Source organism: Zosterops lateralis (genome assembly GCF_965231275.1).
Source record: "Zosterops lateralis genome assembly, chromosome: 6".
NCBI lineage: Eukaryota > Metazoa > Chordata > Aves > Passeriformes > Zosteropidae > Zosterops > Zosterops lateralis.
Window position 1 is genome coordinate 40,353,621 of NC_139761.1, and position 15,330 is coordinate 40,368,950.

The 15,330-nt window shown below is 43.7% G+C and overlaps 2 protein-coding genes across 2 annotated transcripts in view; one reads left to right on the forward strand and one right to left on the reverse strand.

The window, feature by feature from the left end:
- The window catches only part of PRDM11 (PR/SET domain 11), a 95,532-nt gene that overhangs the window by 22,872 nt on the left and 57,330 nt on the right, over window positions 1-15,330 (reverse strand). The window lies entirely within an intron of this gene.
- SYT13 (synaptotagmin 13) lies at window positions 571-14,322 on the forward strand. Its single transcript, XM_083864247.1, has 6 exons — window positions 571-800; window positions 5,012-5,234; window positions 7,135-7,269; window positions 8,800-9,113; window positions 13,090-13,219; window positions 13,940-14,322. Exons 1-6 carry the CDS (start codon window positions 618-620, stop codon window positions 14,242-14,244), a joined length of 1,290 nt encoding a protein of 429 aa, XP_083720373.1. The 5' UTR covers window positions 571-617; the 3' UTR covers window positions 14,245-14,322.

The window sequence follows — 15,330 nt, forward strand, 5'->3', positions numbered from 1 at the left end:
AGGATGATAAAGTTTTGCCTGACTTATACAGAGACTTTACTCTGACTACAGAGCTATTGTGCAGTGCTATTGTAACACGGCTTCTCAGGCCAGCAGCTTTTGGCAGTCACTATCTTTGCCTTAAGACAAAAAAATGCAACCTCTTGAGCATATCAGCAAGCCAACCCTGAGAAGTATTGCTAGAGAGATGATCAAACATTTGGATGCACTTTCTGTGAGTTAGCTAACAAGGCCAGCCCCTTCTGCTGACGTCTTTCCTCTCTATCACACATCAGACTTTTCCCAGTGGAGCTGGAGAACAGGCTTCAATGAAAACTGCCTGTTTGCAGCTATATGGAGATTGCAGGCACCACAATTACTATTTCCTCTCCCTGACCTGGAGCAGCAACTCCATCAGCAGGATAGAAAGGTAGCCTTGTTGCCTAGCAAAGGTGGGATGATTTATCTGTGTGTCTAGATTGGTCCCTTTTCTCTGCTGCACAAGAGAATTGCTTTCAGACTTCCAAGGAGAATGAAGCCAGGCTAGAAATCGGAGTGGATGTGGGAGGGCTGCTCTCCCAGGGAGTAGAAAGAGCCACAGGGTCTCTGTGCTTTCTGTTCCTGTGCAGCACAGGACAATGGTTTTGTCTGCTCCAGTTATAGCCCTGGGGGCTACCTTAGGGACTGCAACTAGCATCCTTGCCCTCTGCGGTCTCACCTGCTTCTGCAAATGCAAGCAACCTGGGAAAGGACTCTCAGAAAAGGACCAAGAGGAGGAGACGGAAAACACTAAGCCCAGTGTGCTTCAGCCAGTCCAGCAAGTAAGACACAGTCTCTAATTTACTCTGTGATTTTTCTTTAAATGCAGAGGGTGGGAATGCAACTTCCCTGTTAGGCTACTCAGCATGTGATTTATGCTGCCTGTTTATCTTCTTGCTGTGTTCAGGATATAACAACATGCCAGTGGGAGGAGGAGTGAGGGAAAAACAGAGATGAGCTGGGTACCACAGAATTACCGGAGCAGGAGACAGCTGCCACGGAGCCAAAGAGAAAGCTGCTAATGGCAGAAACAGGGGATGAGGACTGGAAATGCTGCTTAGTTGTTAAGATAGATCAAAAAAGAAATAATTTCCTAAGAATAGAAGACTGGACTCTACCAGGTGGCATGTAGCATTGTGAAGAGGAGATGGCTCCTGCTGAGATCTCGTATAGCAGCTATTTAATTCTATTCACAATATCTCATAGTTCCTGCAGGATAGTTCCCTGTCAACAGCTGGTTTCTTGTGAAAACCTCCCCTCCTCCTCCCTCTGCCCCTCTAACTGAGGGGATTAATTATGTGTGAAGTTAAAACAAGGCATTGAAATCATAACAAAGAGAAAGTGAGAATCTAGGTTGTGATGACTGACCAATCTCATCACACTGTGAATTTCTTTCTCACTTACTGTAAAAGCAATGTGGAGTATGGATAGTGTCAGGCATCCCTGTGTGCTCTTTCATTTTTGTTAGAATCCAAACAGTCTGATTTACTCTTGAGCTCAGTGAAAGAGGGAGCTAGGGGAATAATAGAATGCTTCTAATATACTTAATAATGGGAACCTCTTCTTCAAAGGGAAGTGTTTGATGATTTCCTCGGCTGAATGTGGTCTTTAGCATGAGCTATAGTTCTGAAAGTCAGTCTCTTGAAAGTATCACCTATTGGCTGTTGCTCCTGATATTTGTATGTGCTTGTGTCTTTTTCACTTTCACCTAGCCATTCAACCAAGTGTTATGCCATAGTAGCCCATTCCAAAGGCCTGTGCTCCATTGTATAACAGTCCTTGTTTGCCTTTTAATTATTTGAGCTGATTACTATTTTTGTATTTTTAAAGAGTATAGCAGGAGTCCTAATTTAACTCTGTAATGTTTGTAGTTAAATATTCAGCCTTTCTCTGGCTTCCACTCTTACAATCTTAGTAGAAAAGAGGATGCTCTTAGTATCCTCATGTTCCTGTTGTTTATGCGGAGGAAAGATGACCGAATCTACAAACAATATTGTAAGAACTGGTGCAGATACAGAGAATGGCATCAGCAGATCTTGTGGTTGCTAGAAGGGAGAGTAGAGGTGTGGGAGGATGGCTCCACTGACCATGGATTAAGTTCTGCATGGAGTTTAGGACTTCTCAAGAGATTGCTGCTAATTCTGAGCCTCCCTCCATGAGCATGGTGAATAACTCCTAGTACCTGTTTGCATCTCCCTAGGATGAATTTCACCTGCTATTCTGTTTGATACCTTAGTCATGTCCCTTTCAGGCTTCTTTCTTGTCTTTCCTACAAGAAGGAGGATTTGCTAACACCTGTAATATAAGAATATACAATGATGTGGAGATTTTTCCAAGTTTACTGTTAACGTGAATAAAAAATGTGTAACTTTGACAGCCATACCACTTTGCATAGCAATTTTTCTAGCTGTTGTCTGCAGCAACACAATCCACAGACAACTTTACCATCAGGCTCTTTCTATGAGAGTTTGGTGTTGTAATCTCCAAGCCCAGAAACATCTCAAATCTTCATTTTAACTCCATCCTTGGACTGGGCTTTTTTTTTCTTTTATACAGCCTTTTGCAAAACATCTTAGGAAAGTGTTAATCTATCCTGGATCTTGTCCATGGAGGTGCTATCCTACTTTCAGGACTGAAATAAGCACTAAGTCTCCATATTGTTCAGTTAAGCCTCCAGTACCCAGCAGCTATTCAGTTACAATATGCCTACATTCATCAAGTTTTGCCATGACTTAATCCAGTATTTGACCAACAGGGGATAAAATTATTCAACTTGCCCTAAATGTATCTTTATTACCGGAGTGATTGCATTCTTCCAGCATTGTAGACTTTTTAACTGAAGTATTATTTCCAATGTTACTGGCTTTATGCGTTTTTTTTTAAAGAAGTCTGGACATATTATAGCAGCCGAGTGAACATTCTGTCACAGAAATGTGCAAAGTGTTCTTAGTTTGCATATTCCATATGTTTAGCAATTCTTTCCAATTAAAATAATTTTCTTGCCAGGAACATGAATTCTCCTATGCTGTCACTGATTCAGAATCAGTCTTTATACCTTCAAGAAATTAATCTCTATTTGAGTTCTGAGCTTGTGAAATTTTATTATCTCTGTGTTTATAAATTGTTCTGTTGGGACTTTTTTTTCTGACTACGTTAGTACACAGTATGTCCTAGTCAGCGTTGGACACATTTAATTATTGAAATCTGTTGAGGCCACTGATTCTGATAAACACAGATGACAAAAGAAAGATGTAGCAAGTCTGCATTTTATTCACTTGGCATGTCTCCCATGACAGTGATGCTTGTATTTGCTATAGACAGAGGCTCCCCACAGACATGCCCTGCATACACGAGGAGGAAGAGTTCAAACACAAACATGTATCTACAAAACAATGAGAAACTGCTGTAAATTTGCAAAGTCTCTGCAAAGCCTTCAGAAGATTCCTAAACACATCCAGCAGTGGCAACAGTCTGGTGCTTTGAGTGGCATTGGACAGGGACACAGAAGGATCATTTTCAGCCTCCTTGCTCCTTTTGGTTTAGTTGCTTTCATGCATTTTTGCAGACCTATATGAACTCATGTCTTTATTTAGGATACAACTGCTGAGTTGCAAAGGGAACTTCCATAGGGCACTGCTACATAACTGGATTAGCACACAGCACTCGGGAAAAAGCTGGCAGCAAAATAATAAATAGAGGCAGATGCAGTTGGAAGAGGGGGTAGGCTAGTCCCACTGCGCTTGCATATGTCTCTCGTCTCTAATTCTGCAGAGCAGACAGACAAGAGGAATATTTAGACCCAATGGGGTTCTTAGATGCTGTGTGCTGATGGATTTCCTGACTAAATACCTGGCTTTTAGCAAGAGGAAGAAAAGACTGTTCTAACCATACTTCAAATTTGTGTGGTGGCTTTCATCCCAAAGGATCTGGAAGTGTCACTATTTCGGACACACAAAGGATGAGGCAGGCAGGAAAGCTCTATTTTAATTTTTTGATTCCATCTTATATATACTTTGATTAGAAGGCAAAAGACTGGCTACACAGGTTGCCACTTCTTTGACCTTGTTGGTGAACAACACCATCAATCATATTTCTCCTCCCAGAGGACAAATATGTAAACAAAATAGATAAGTTTTAAATATATACATAGTTTACATAAAGCTGCGTGAGAATCTCCACTGCAGAGATTCAAACACTCGAAAGCAAGAAAACTTAGGGCGACAGGAAGTGCTTTGTGTGCTGGCAGCACAGAGCAGTGCAGGCAGGAGTCTCCGGTGTGTGGCCAGTGAGGGGTAGGACAGCAGCCTGACACAGCAGCTCCAGGAGAGAGGACAGCAGAGGTTGACCACCACGTCAGGCACTCTGTGTGTGCTGGATGTAACACCTCTGCACAACAAAAGCAACCTGTGTTTTCTAGCTGCTGTCCAGTGATTTCTCATGTATTCTGCTTGGTTGGTTTGCATTAATTTTAGAAGAATGGAAAACTGCACTTAAAGTTTGGATGAGTAACTTCACATTTCATAGATATTTCAGGACTGATGAGGCTCACATCTCTATAAGAGGGATCTCACTTATAGCCCCACACTGTGTAATTTACATAATATCTAAACTTAATTGAATGCTAGGTGAGGATGACACACAATGACATCTTTCTTTCTCAGCCCATTTCTCTTTCAAAGCCCATAAAATTAGACAAGACAAAATGCTATGTTGCATAGTGGACTTCCTAAACACTGGTGCACTGGCTGCCTTGAGAAGATGGAGTCACTGACCTAATTAGCTCCCTACCACTGCCAAGTGTATGCAAGTAGAAGATATCAGTGGCAAGAAAGTCTCCAGACATACAGGCAGTGGCTTCTACAAGACAACAAAAAATGATGGTAGGACTGACCAGAGGCCCTGTTTTTTTCCTGTCCCAGCTCATCTAATGTTCAGAGGATTGGAGGAATTAGTGTAATTAGTGCAAAGTAATAAACAAGGTTTTAATTTTCAGTTCAACGTTAAGAAAACTGCAGAGCCAGTCCAGCCTCGAGCACTTCTGAAGTTTCCCAACATTTATGGCCCCAAACCAGAAGTAACTTCACCTGAAATTGTTAACTACACACAGTACTCTCTGAAGACAACAGAAGAACCAGCTACTGGAAAACTCACTGCTTTGGATGAGAATAGGATGAAGATACAAGTCAATGAAGAGCTGTTTGTTCTCCCTCAAAACGGTAGGAGCTTTTGGTCTTCAAACTAACAGTTGTTTTAGTGGGTGTAGATCTGAAATACTTGTAAGCATAACGTTATTGTTGTTAGAAAAATAAATATGGAAGTGAAGACATAGGATGCTTTTCGCTTTCTTATCATGAGCACTCTGAGTTTTGTTTTCAATACATTTGTTTAGCAGAAGGTAGTCATGAAGCTGCTCATAAAGACATTCTGACAACAAAGCTATAGTTGTATCCGGTTGCAATTTTTTTTTAACCTGAACATTTTTTGTTTTGAAGAATCTGCCTCCCTGATAGTAAATATTTTGTAGAAATTTAGTGTAGTTGTGCTGAGAACAGTAGCAAGAGTATGCGTGAAGTATTTGGCCACAATTAGGCAGAGTATCTCCTCCAGGTCAAATGCTAGCTCTCCAGCAACTGTCCTTGTCAGGGACAGCGGATGTCAAGGCTTTTAATTTTTTGTGCTCCTTTATTGCCATGGTTTGGTGAGATGTTCTTCACTTACTGTAATGTGCAGTGAAACTGAAGGCTGACACGTCAAAGATTTTTACGAAACAGAATTCCTGTTTCCCAGACAGCCCAAAGGGTAACACTCCAAATCCTGAAAAATAAGATTTCTGGAGCTTGAGAGAAAATGTAATCTTAATTATATGCATCTGGCAACATGTCTGGTTTTCTTCCATACTGATTTTTAATTTCACAGCCATCTTTTAACAGGATAATTTACTCTTATGGTTACCACTTTAATAAAACCTTCCTGAAGATTTGCCAGAGAGACAATGCCATCTGCCATTATTTTTATTGAGCGCTCTTTTAAGGTTTTTTAAAATTTTTTGAAATTATACTTTTGCCTTTCTGGACGGACAATTGCTCCCTTCGCCCCTCCAGGCTGAGGCTTGTGAGTACGGAAAGGAAAGAACCATGGGGAGCAGATGCATTGAAGGAAGAGACTGTCTGAGCCACATCCTTAGGTGTCAAGGAAAAGATTATAGGGTGGGAAGGATGAAAGATGATGGCTGCATTTAGGCTAAAGCTTTATATAAATGTTGGTGTAAGAGCCTCTCTGCACTGCTAATGGCACAAACAAGTTTCCTTCCTGCTCTGCCTGATTTTATAGCTCAAGTGTTGCTAAAATTAAGCAAGAATTGTTGTGTTCTCCTTTTGATGCCACGATGAACTGGTCTGAACTGTGGCTGAGATTTTTAGGAGGAAGTGTGCTGGTTCCACTATTGTTTTCTGTGAACCGACCTTGCAGATAACATATTTGGATGACAAAAATCTCTGGCTTCTCTTTCAGTCTTGCAACTTGCTTCATTTCAGTATGAAATACATACTCAGCTCCAAAATCATGCATGGAGCTTATGCATCCTTATGGATTCCAAAGTTCACCACCTTCAACCTGGTCAGGTGATATAGAAATTGATGTCTTTTGCATGACAAAGACTTCATTGTTAAAATTAAAAAAAAAAACTCCAAAATGTTTAGAGAGGTCTGACCTAATGCAGAGTTGCATAGCAGTTCAAGAACAGACTCACATTCTCACTGCAGAAAACATAAGATTTAATTTAATGATGCCAGTTAAAAATATATAAAACAATATAACAATAACAAGTGTAATTTAGACACCTTGGCCTGGGTGTAAGGTAAAAGTGCAAGTGTGTGAACTATCACAGGGCACAAGGTGGTGGAGAGCAGAAGCCTTGTCCAAATGCTGTACAAAGAGCTGAAAGCGCAAGTAAATAGAGTAAAAGGAGGTACGATGATGGAGGAAGAAGGAAACTAAATTATAGTCCTGCATACAAAGTTCAGAAATAGTGAAACACTTAGAAATGTCAAGAGAAGGTAGGTTTGTTGTCTCGGGAAGGGCAAGAGCTGCTTGCTAAAGGGGTTTTGTCAGTTCCAGGTGTGGTAAAGGATGTGTGTGTCACAGAGCACCTGAAGCCTGAGCGGGCAGCCAGCGGTGGCCAAGCCCCCGAGCTGCACTTCTCCCTGGTGTACGACCCACAGCAGGCAGAGCTGCGTGTGGCCCTGCTGGAAGGTAAGGACACACATCTCCCAGCCTAAACGGGGCAGCACACCTGGGGATTACACTTAGCGACAGTTCCCCTCCTATCTTAAGACCAACAGGACCACTGGATGTTTCACTGGTTCTGGGCTTGCAGAACAGGAATACCTGTCACTGCTTGAAGAGGGCGCATAGCTTGGGAATAGCTGTTTGCACAGCTTTGTCAGGAGCCAAGATGGGCTCCTCCAGTCCCAGACATGGTACAAACCAACCTATTATTTCTATTTTTTTCCTTTTGTGGGGGCTAGAGGGATGGAGTTACTATCTCCTTCCTCTCTATACCTTTCATTCTTCAACCTGATCCCTACTGCCTTTTCCTCAAGTCAAGTCAAAGCCTGAGCTGGATATACCAGACTTATTTTGAGAAAAGTCCCTCTGGCAATGCCTGGCCAGGCAGCCAGGCTCTGTGTCACTCTCTGACAACTGTAACAGCTTCTCCACTCAGGGCTGGAGCATCATCAGTTCCTCTGGGAGCGTAAAATAAGCTGACTGAATAATTCATGCACAGTGTAGATCTCTGTGGAAACCTAATCGAATCACACCCTCTGAGGCGAGAATTGAAAGGGTGCTGAATGGCAGCCACTGCTGTGGGCCTCCTGCCAGCAGCAAGCCCACAGTTTCCCTTCAGGATGGACACCCACGCCGGCTGTCTGCCACCCTGGCACTCCTGTGCACAGCACCTGGCTCTGCTCCTCAGTTCCACTCCCTGAGAAGCCAGGAGAGCCCTGTGACCCACAGGTCCTGGCAGTCCAGGAGCAGCTGTCCTTGGGCTGTCTGCAGCAAGGACAACAATTTTTCTCTCAAAGCCATGATAATCAATGACCCCTTGGAGGAGAGTGTGTTCCTCTTGCTGCCGGAGAAGGCAGTGCAATCCTGTTGATGCATCTGAAGAGGAGTGTGAAATGCCATTTTCACTTTAGGCTTTTCAGCATAAAATGGATATAAAATTAGGGATGAATGTCTCTTGACACAGGTCTTTTGGGCTGTGGGATGGCTTCTGATGGATTCATTTACCAGAGGTTGGACCAGCAGAATGCAATAACCCTTAGACATATCCCACATTGGCCTGGAGGGATGAAGGTGTGCCAAGGGGAGCTCTATCCCATCTCTGATGTCTGTGACTGACCTTCTTGCTTTTAAAGTCATTTTAAGAAGCCTTTTTTGTGTGCCAAGGTAAAAGTAAATGAGAACTGCCAATCCCTGTTTCATGCTGCCTCATTTCAGTACTGCTCTGCATCTTTCAACAGAATGTGTTTCCCTGAAATCAGCTGTTGCTCTCCCAAACACCGGCAGCATCCTTCTGCAGTGGCACAAGGACATTGTGCAGCCTGAGGAAAACACCACAGCACGGGCTCACAGCTTAATCTGCCCCCATGCAGGCAGGAACAGGGGTCAATGTCTATGTAGCTGTTTTATTTTCTGGCTCTCATGAAACAAGCAATTTAGCCATAGATATTTCAGGGCTGTCTTTTGTGAGAGGTCCTTAACATCCATCTTTTCCAGCTATGCATGGCAGAATGAGTGGAGACCAAGATGCTGGCTGCCATTGCTACATACTGGGCACACTGGAGAGCAAGTCTGGTATTGCTGAGGCCCAGACAGAGCTGAAGAAGAAGGTACTTCACACCCTTTGGGAGGAAGTGCTGCGATTCCCATTAACAGAGGAGGAGATGCCAGGAGCGACACTGACTCTCACCCTGAGGAACTGTGACAAGTTCTCCAGGCACAGCATTGTGGGGGAACTCAAACTGAACCTTGCTGAAATGGAGGAATCCTTTGGGAAGGCCCAGTGGGAAAGGCTAAAGAGCCCAGAGAAGGTATGGACTCAGTCTGTGTCTTTACCTCAGAAACCCTAATGATTAGGAGTTTGGACAAGAGAAGCCCTTTTCCTAGAGAGCTGCATGTGGGTGGGTGGCTTTGTTTGTTTGGAGCAGCTTTAGAGGGGTGATGTGTGACTGCAGAGATCACTCAGCACAGATCTGTGCTGGTCTGTAGCTCATCATATCAGAAGCCCTTCTGTCTATTGCTCCCAGCCCTTAATGTGTCACAACTCCCTCAACTCCTCCTCAATTACATGACAATCTGACACTAGCATCTGTAATTCAAATGCTATGTCTAGAAAAAGGTGTGTGAGCTTCTGAGAATTAGTGACACAGGACCAGAGTGGCAAAAGCTGAAATATCAGTGTCCATAGAGCCTGATGAAGCGACTCTGCAAAGCTGGGTGTGGTAGGGCATATGGTGGCACCCTGGGGAGCCTCAAGCTAGCAGTGAAATACATTGTTGGGACTGGAGTGCTGGACTGAAGGAGATTTATACTTACTGGAAACAATCCACTGCTATTTGTTCCAGGAGATGTCAAAATATCATTCATTGCATTATGTTGGTTTCCTTTAACATCAAAATCTTCCTTTCCTTCCTTATCCACATCTTGCTAGCTGCACAGACAGGAAAAATGGAGAGAAGAATTCCAACAGTTCTTGAAGTGGGTACAGGGGGTGCTTCATGTGCACTAATTTCTTGCACATTTCCTCAGGAGCCTTTTCCCTACCATGCATGAGGTTGTTCTTCTAGCGGCAGCAATTCACTTAACATGGCAGCAGGATGCTGCTGCTGCTCATTGATCACAACAAGTGGTACTTGTAGTCTGCTGTGGTATGGCTGAGCAATGCAAAACACCACCAGCACTGTCACAAAGCATGATGAAACAAATTATTGCCTGTCACCATCAGGGGTGAGGGCTCTCCACTGTGTCTGAGCTGGCCACAGACAGAGTACAGAGTTAGCATTTCTGATTTCCCATGTGCTGATTTATCTGATAACCACTTGAATACTAGCAGGACTGTCCACACTAAACAAACAAACAAACAAACAAACAAACAAACAAAACCACCAAAAAAAACAACCCAAAACCAACCATTTGTCAGGGACAGGGACAGCAGAAACAAATGGATGGTCTGAATGAGTTAAATAAACTTCAAGCACAAGACTCAGTATTTGTCTAATACCTGTAACTCTTCCCCTCTCCCCCCATACTGAAGCATCTGCTTTTTTAGCAATGCCCAAGGAACAGCCTGTTCACAGCAATGATAAGTTGTTACTCCAGTGCACCTGAGGAGTCCTGATATACAGGGAATTCTGCCTTGGTCCAGCTTCACAACCACACACAGAAACAGGATAGCGTTCATTTCTTCTCCAGGCTGACAGCACAAGGTTAACACCAGCAGTACTGCTGAACAGTGCCCCAGTTTGAGCTGAGGATGTGCAGTGAAAGCTGAATTTGCGTCATCTGGGACCTGAGAGAGCCAACCATTGCACAGATAGCTTATGTATACAGATCCTGAATCATTCATTGAGAACCAGAGAGGGAGGGAGTGAGGAAGGGCTGATCAAAAAAGAGGAGCTATTTTTGACAGCATTCATCCAGGAACAAAGTTACTGAGCTTTGTCGAAAGTGTGACATTTCCTTGAAATGCCAGGAAGGGCAGAAATTTCGTTCTTACCTTCCCAGTAATTCTCCCACACACAAGGGAAGGAGCCCAGAGCTGAGCTTACAGCTAAGCAGGTAATGCAATTAGCATTCAGGAATTCATTGAGCCCTGTGAGCAATGCAAAGCATAGATACTGTAGACTGATATCCTTATCTTGTCTTCCTTCCCTCCCACTGCTTTGCTAATGACAGTGATGATAGTGGGTTGATGATAGTGTGTCCTTGCATAGCAACTTCCCTTTTGTGATTTCGTGGTGCCCTGCACGTAATTCATTGATGACCCCTTGTTGCTTTTTATTCATATTGAATAGAAAGAAAGACTGAAGCTCTGATGGTTGTATGAATTTGCAGGGTTTCAGCACAAAATGTAGGTTATAGATTTAATGGGAAAAAAGAAATAAAGAAAACAAAGCCCAGAAGGGGAAGGAAAAGTACCTCTGGTTTGGTCTGCTCATGCAAAACTCCAGCAGAGACCAATCATTGGAGGGTTTGTTTTCATGTAGGTACAGGCTGGTCAAACACTTGATCAGCCCGCTAGGAGCTAGAAAGTCATAAGTACAAAATGTGATCTGAGTACAATGTGTGTGTTTGTGCATGTGTGCACGTCTACAGCCCCACCCCCTCCCAACCTCCACTGCATCCCTCTGTGTCCGGAGCTACAGGAACCAAATTCTAGCCAAGAGCTATAGAATGGGACCTGCTGAGAGGTAGTGGGGTAAATAAACAAAAACAGCTTATGACATGCCTAAACTCTGGGTTTGCATTGAGGTGGTGTTTGGGTTTGTCCCTCAGTGTACAATTCTTTTGTAGTGGGCATACAGGCATTTGAAACAGCTTCTTTTTATGTGTGGGCTTTTCTAAGGCCCACTTCAATTTAAGACAAGATTCATATAAGTAAAGTGCATACAAACCCGTCATTGCTACCTGAGTGGATGAAAAAAAGATTTACTTGGGCTGACTTGGGATTGAATTTCAGGCTTCCTTGCTAATGGCCTTCCACCTGATTTGTGCAGGACAAATTAGTCATTGGAACCAGACAGTGATGACAGTCATGTTTTCTGGAGAGTCAGTCAGCTCACGGAGAGCATACAAGGGCCTGTCCTTGCCTGTTTTGAGTAGCTGGTTGAAAACTTAATTTGAAATATTTATGGCTCACTTAGTAGCGACACTGCAGAGCTCAGAAATAGCCTGGAGAAGGACTGTCTATCCTCGAGGATGTAGAACATGCTAAGGAGCCCAGAATAAGTCTGTTGAATAGGCATTGGCTTTCTGGGACTCTTCTAGGTCATTAACCTCACACTAAACCAGATTTCTGTCACAAGCTCCCACTCACTGAGAGAATAACTACTCTGCTTTTGTTCCTTGCCATGGGCTGTCAGCTCTGCAGACAATGGAGAGGGATTTCTCTCCTTCCTTGCTGGCTCCCAAGAAGGAAATGGCATTTCTCTCTTCCAGGAGAGCAGTGGTAGTGTGACTGTTTTCCTAGGCTTTTCCTCCAAGGGCTGCTTGTTCAGGGCAAATGGAAGTAAGGGGAAAGGGAAAGGGAAAGGGAAAGGGAAAGGGAAAGGGAAAGGGAAAGGGAAAGAGAAAGGGAAAGGGAAAGGGAAAGGGAAAGGGAGTCTCCTACAGGGGAAGCAGGGAGAGCTGCTCACAATCCTGATGGAAGGCAGGTAGGAAGGAAGAGTTATGTACTGTGCCCAGCTCGTGGAGGATTTCAGTTTGGCTGGGTATTTTCTCATACCAGACAGGGTGTCAGAGAAGGTGTAGCTCCAGCTCAAGATCAGACTCAGCCCCAAGCACCACCTCTGCTTTCCCTGTGAGCTCTACACTCCTGCTGGGCAGTGTAGACTGGAGGCTGAGTCCAGTCAGAGCCTTCTGGGAAACGGAGCACCTGAAACCAGAAGTGAATTATGAAAAGCAGTAAAGGGGGTAGTGGACATAAATACAGGGCAGTTAGGTGATCTCTCAAAATAGGAATTTCTGACTATTTGCATTATATGTCAGCCCCAAATCTTCTTCTGACTAAATATTCCACTAAAAGTTGATGTCAGGAAGCAGTTACTTTCCAGTGACATAAGGATTCAGTAACTCACATTATCGGAGCCTTATGAGTGGAGGAGCCTCTCAGGCATCTTTGCCAGGTTTATTCTCCTCCAGTGTAACTGGAAAAATCTCCTGTACAAAGACAGAGACACAACTTAGTTGGTCCATAGCCTTCCACCCATCAGTCTTCTACTGTTGTTTTCCTAATGTTCTGGCCAAGACTATGGAAAAAATTAACTCTTTCTATGTTTCCATTTCCAGGAGCCATCCACGGGCCATGGGGAGGTTCTGCTCTCTATTAGCTACCTGCCAGCAGCTAATCGCCTGCTGGTGGTGATTATTAAGGCTAAAAATCTCCATTCCAAGCAGCTGAAAGATCTACTTGGCAGTGGTGAGTGTTATAGCAAGAAAATAGATACTGTTGCTTCTGCTATTATGTAAATCTAGGAAGAAAGTCGGAAGGGTGAAGTTTGGCAGGAAAAAATAAAATAGATGTCTGGCTTAGAAAGCCAAAGAGATTTGAATAATTTCTAAAAAGCAAAAAACAAGTGCCTCTTGATCAATATTTATTCTGTGCTCTCTCAGTTTGATGTCACCAGAGTAAATTCTCTTGCATTTCTGGGTGCAGATTCAGGCATCACAATATAAAAAACCATTAAGATATTAGAGAGTCTCCAAAGGAGGGCCATGAGGATGGAGAAGGGCCTGGAGGGGAAGCCTTATGAAGTATGGCTGAGGTAACTTGCTCTGTTCAGCCTGGAGAAGACACTGAGGGGAAACCCCATTGTGGTCTTCAATATCCTCACAAGGGGAAGCAAAAGGGCAAGCACTGATCTCTTCTCTCCCATGGGCAGGGACAGGACCTGAGGACACAGCATGAAGCTGAGTCAAAGGAGATTTAGGTTGGTCGCAGCACCAGCCTGATGGAGTTTGAAAAGTGTTTGGACAACCCTCAGGAGCACATGGTGTGATTTTTGGGGTGTCCTGTGCAGGGCCAGGAGTTGGACTCTATGATCCTGATGGGTCCCTTCCAACTCAGCCTATTCTAGTCTAGTCTAGTCTATTTGTTGCATGCTCATTAACATGGTGTCTCTCTGCCCTTCCTATACAGATGTTTCTGTCAAGGTGACACTGAGACATCAGTCACTGAAGCTGAAGAAGAAGCAGACCAAACGTGCAAAACACAAGATCAACCCTGTGTGGAATGAGATGATCATGTTTGAGGTGCCTCATGAGCTCCTGCGTGCCTCCAGCGTGGAGCTGGAAATGCTGAGTCAGGATGGAGCTGGCCAGAGCCATGTGCTTGGCAAGTGCAGTCTGGGCTTACACGTCACAGGCACAGAGAGGAACCACTGGGAAGAAATGCTGAGGAACCCCAGGAAACAGATAGCCATGTGGCACCAGCTCCACATGTAGGCTCATCATGATTACTAACAAGATTCCCATCAGGTCTCAGACCCTAGGGGAATAAGCTAGATTTCACCTTCCACTTTCACCTCCATGAAATTGCTCAGCACAGCACTCTGACTACAGCACCCTTCTCTGATCTTCCTGCCCATTCTAGCCCAGGAAACTGTCTGGAAAATGTATTTAAAGGACAATCTCTCACTTAATCAAGTGGTTGTCTCAAACAAGGGGTTGGCTGCCTGGATGGTTTGAATTCATTTTATTTGCCTGCCCACTGTCTCTTCTGAGAGGCCCCTGCTTCTGTAGAGGAGCAGAGGGGAGCAAAGAAGGACAAAGTTATCATGGAAATGTAAGCCCTTCATTGGCATCTAGTGCTGTCACCCAAGTCCCTTGATGAGTGTTGGCTCCACAATCACAAACACACAACTGTTTTATCAATCACTGCTTTTCATAATACTCTAAAAGACTGAGAAATGAAGATCAGAGAACTGACTGTCATGGCATACTCAGCTCCATGGCAGATACCATACTCAGATTCCAGGCACAAAGAATCAGTGTGAAAAAGAGTGAAGCCAAAGTGCAGTAAATGGATACCTAGAAAAAGATACAGAAGGAAGGGAGAAAAGAGAGGAAGAAGAAAGGGAGAGACAGTCAACACCCTCATCCTGTGCAGCCTTTGAAGCAAACACTGCCAAGCAAGAAGTCAAATATCCTACTTTATTTTAGTTTCCTGGAGAGTTTGATACCTTGTATTTAAGATTCATGAAAACTGCTGAAAATATGTTTCAAGACCCTTTAGCAGAATACCTGTATCATTTATCTTTCTATGGTGTCATCCAGGATGATCCCAAATATGGACAAAAATTTATTGTTGATGTTACCTCCAAAAACTTGGACCAAATCTTTCTGTTTACTGCCATCTTTTCTGTTTGGGTTTTTCCCAAATTTCCAATAGGCTAATTATATTCCAGGCAACATCTAAAATTAGGCAAAAGAAGTGGGATCATTCCATACCTGGGCTGATAGATGGTTTTGGTTTGACAGTTAACTATTGCACTCAGATCCTCATACCAGCATTAATCAAAGACAATCCTT

Bases quoted from the DNA above. Each gene is read 5' to 3' on its own strand.
- SYT13 (XM_083864247.1), top strand. From the start codon at position 618: ATGGTTTTGTCTGCTCCAGTTATAGCCCTGGGGGCTACCTTAGGGACT. The intron at 801-5,011 runs GTAAGACACAGT...TTTAATTTTCAG, and splicing joins TGCTTCAGCCAGTCCAGCAA to TTCAACGTTAAGAAAACTGC. The intron at 13,220-13,939 runs GTGAGTGTTATA...CTTCCTATACAG, and splicing joins GAAAGATCTACTTGGCAGTG to ATGTTTCTGTCAAGGTGACA.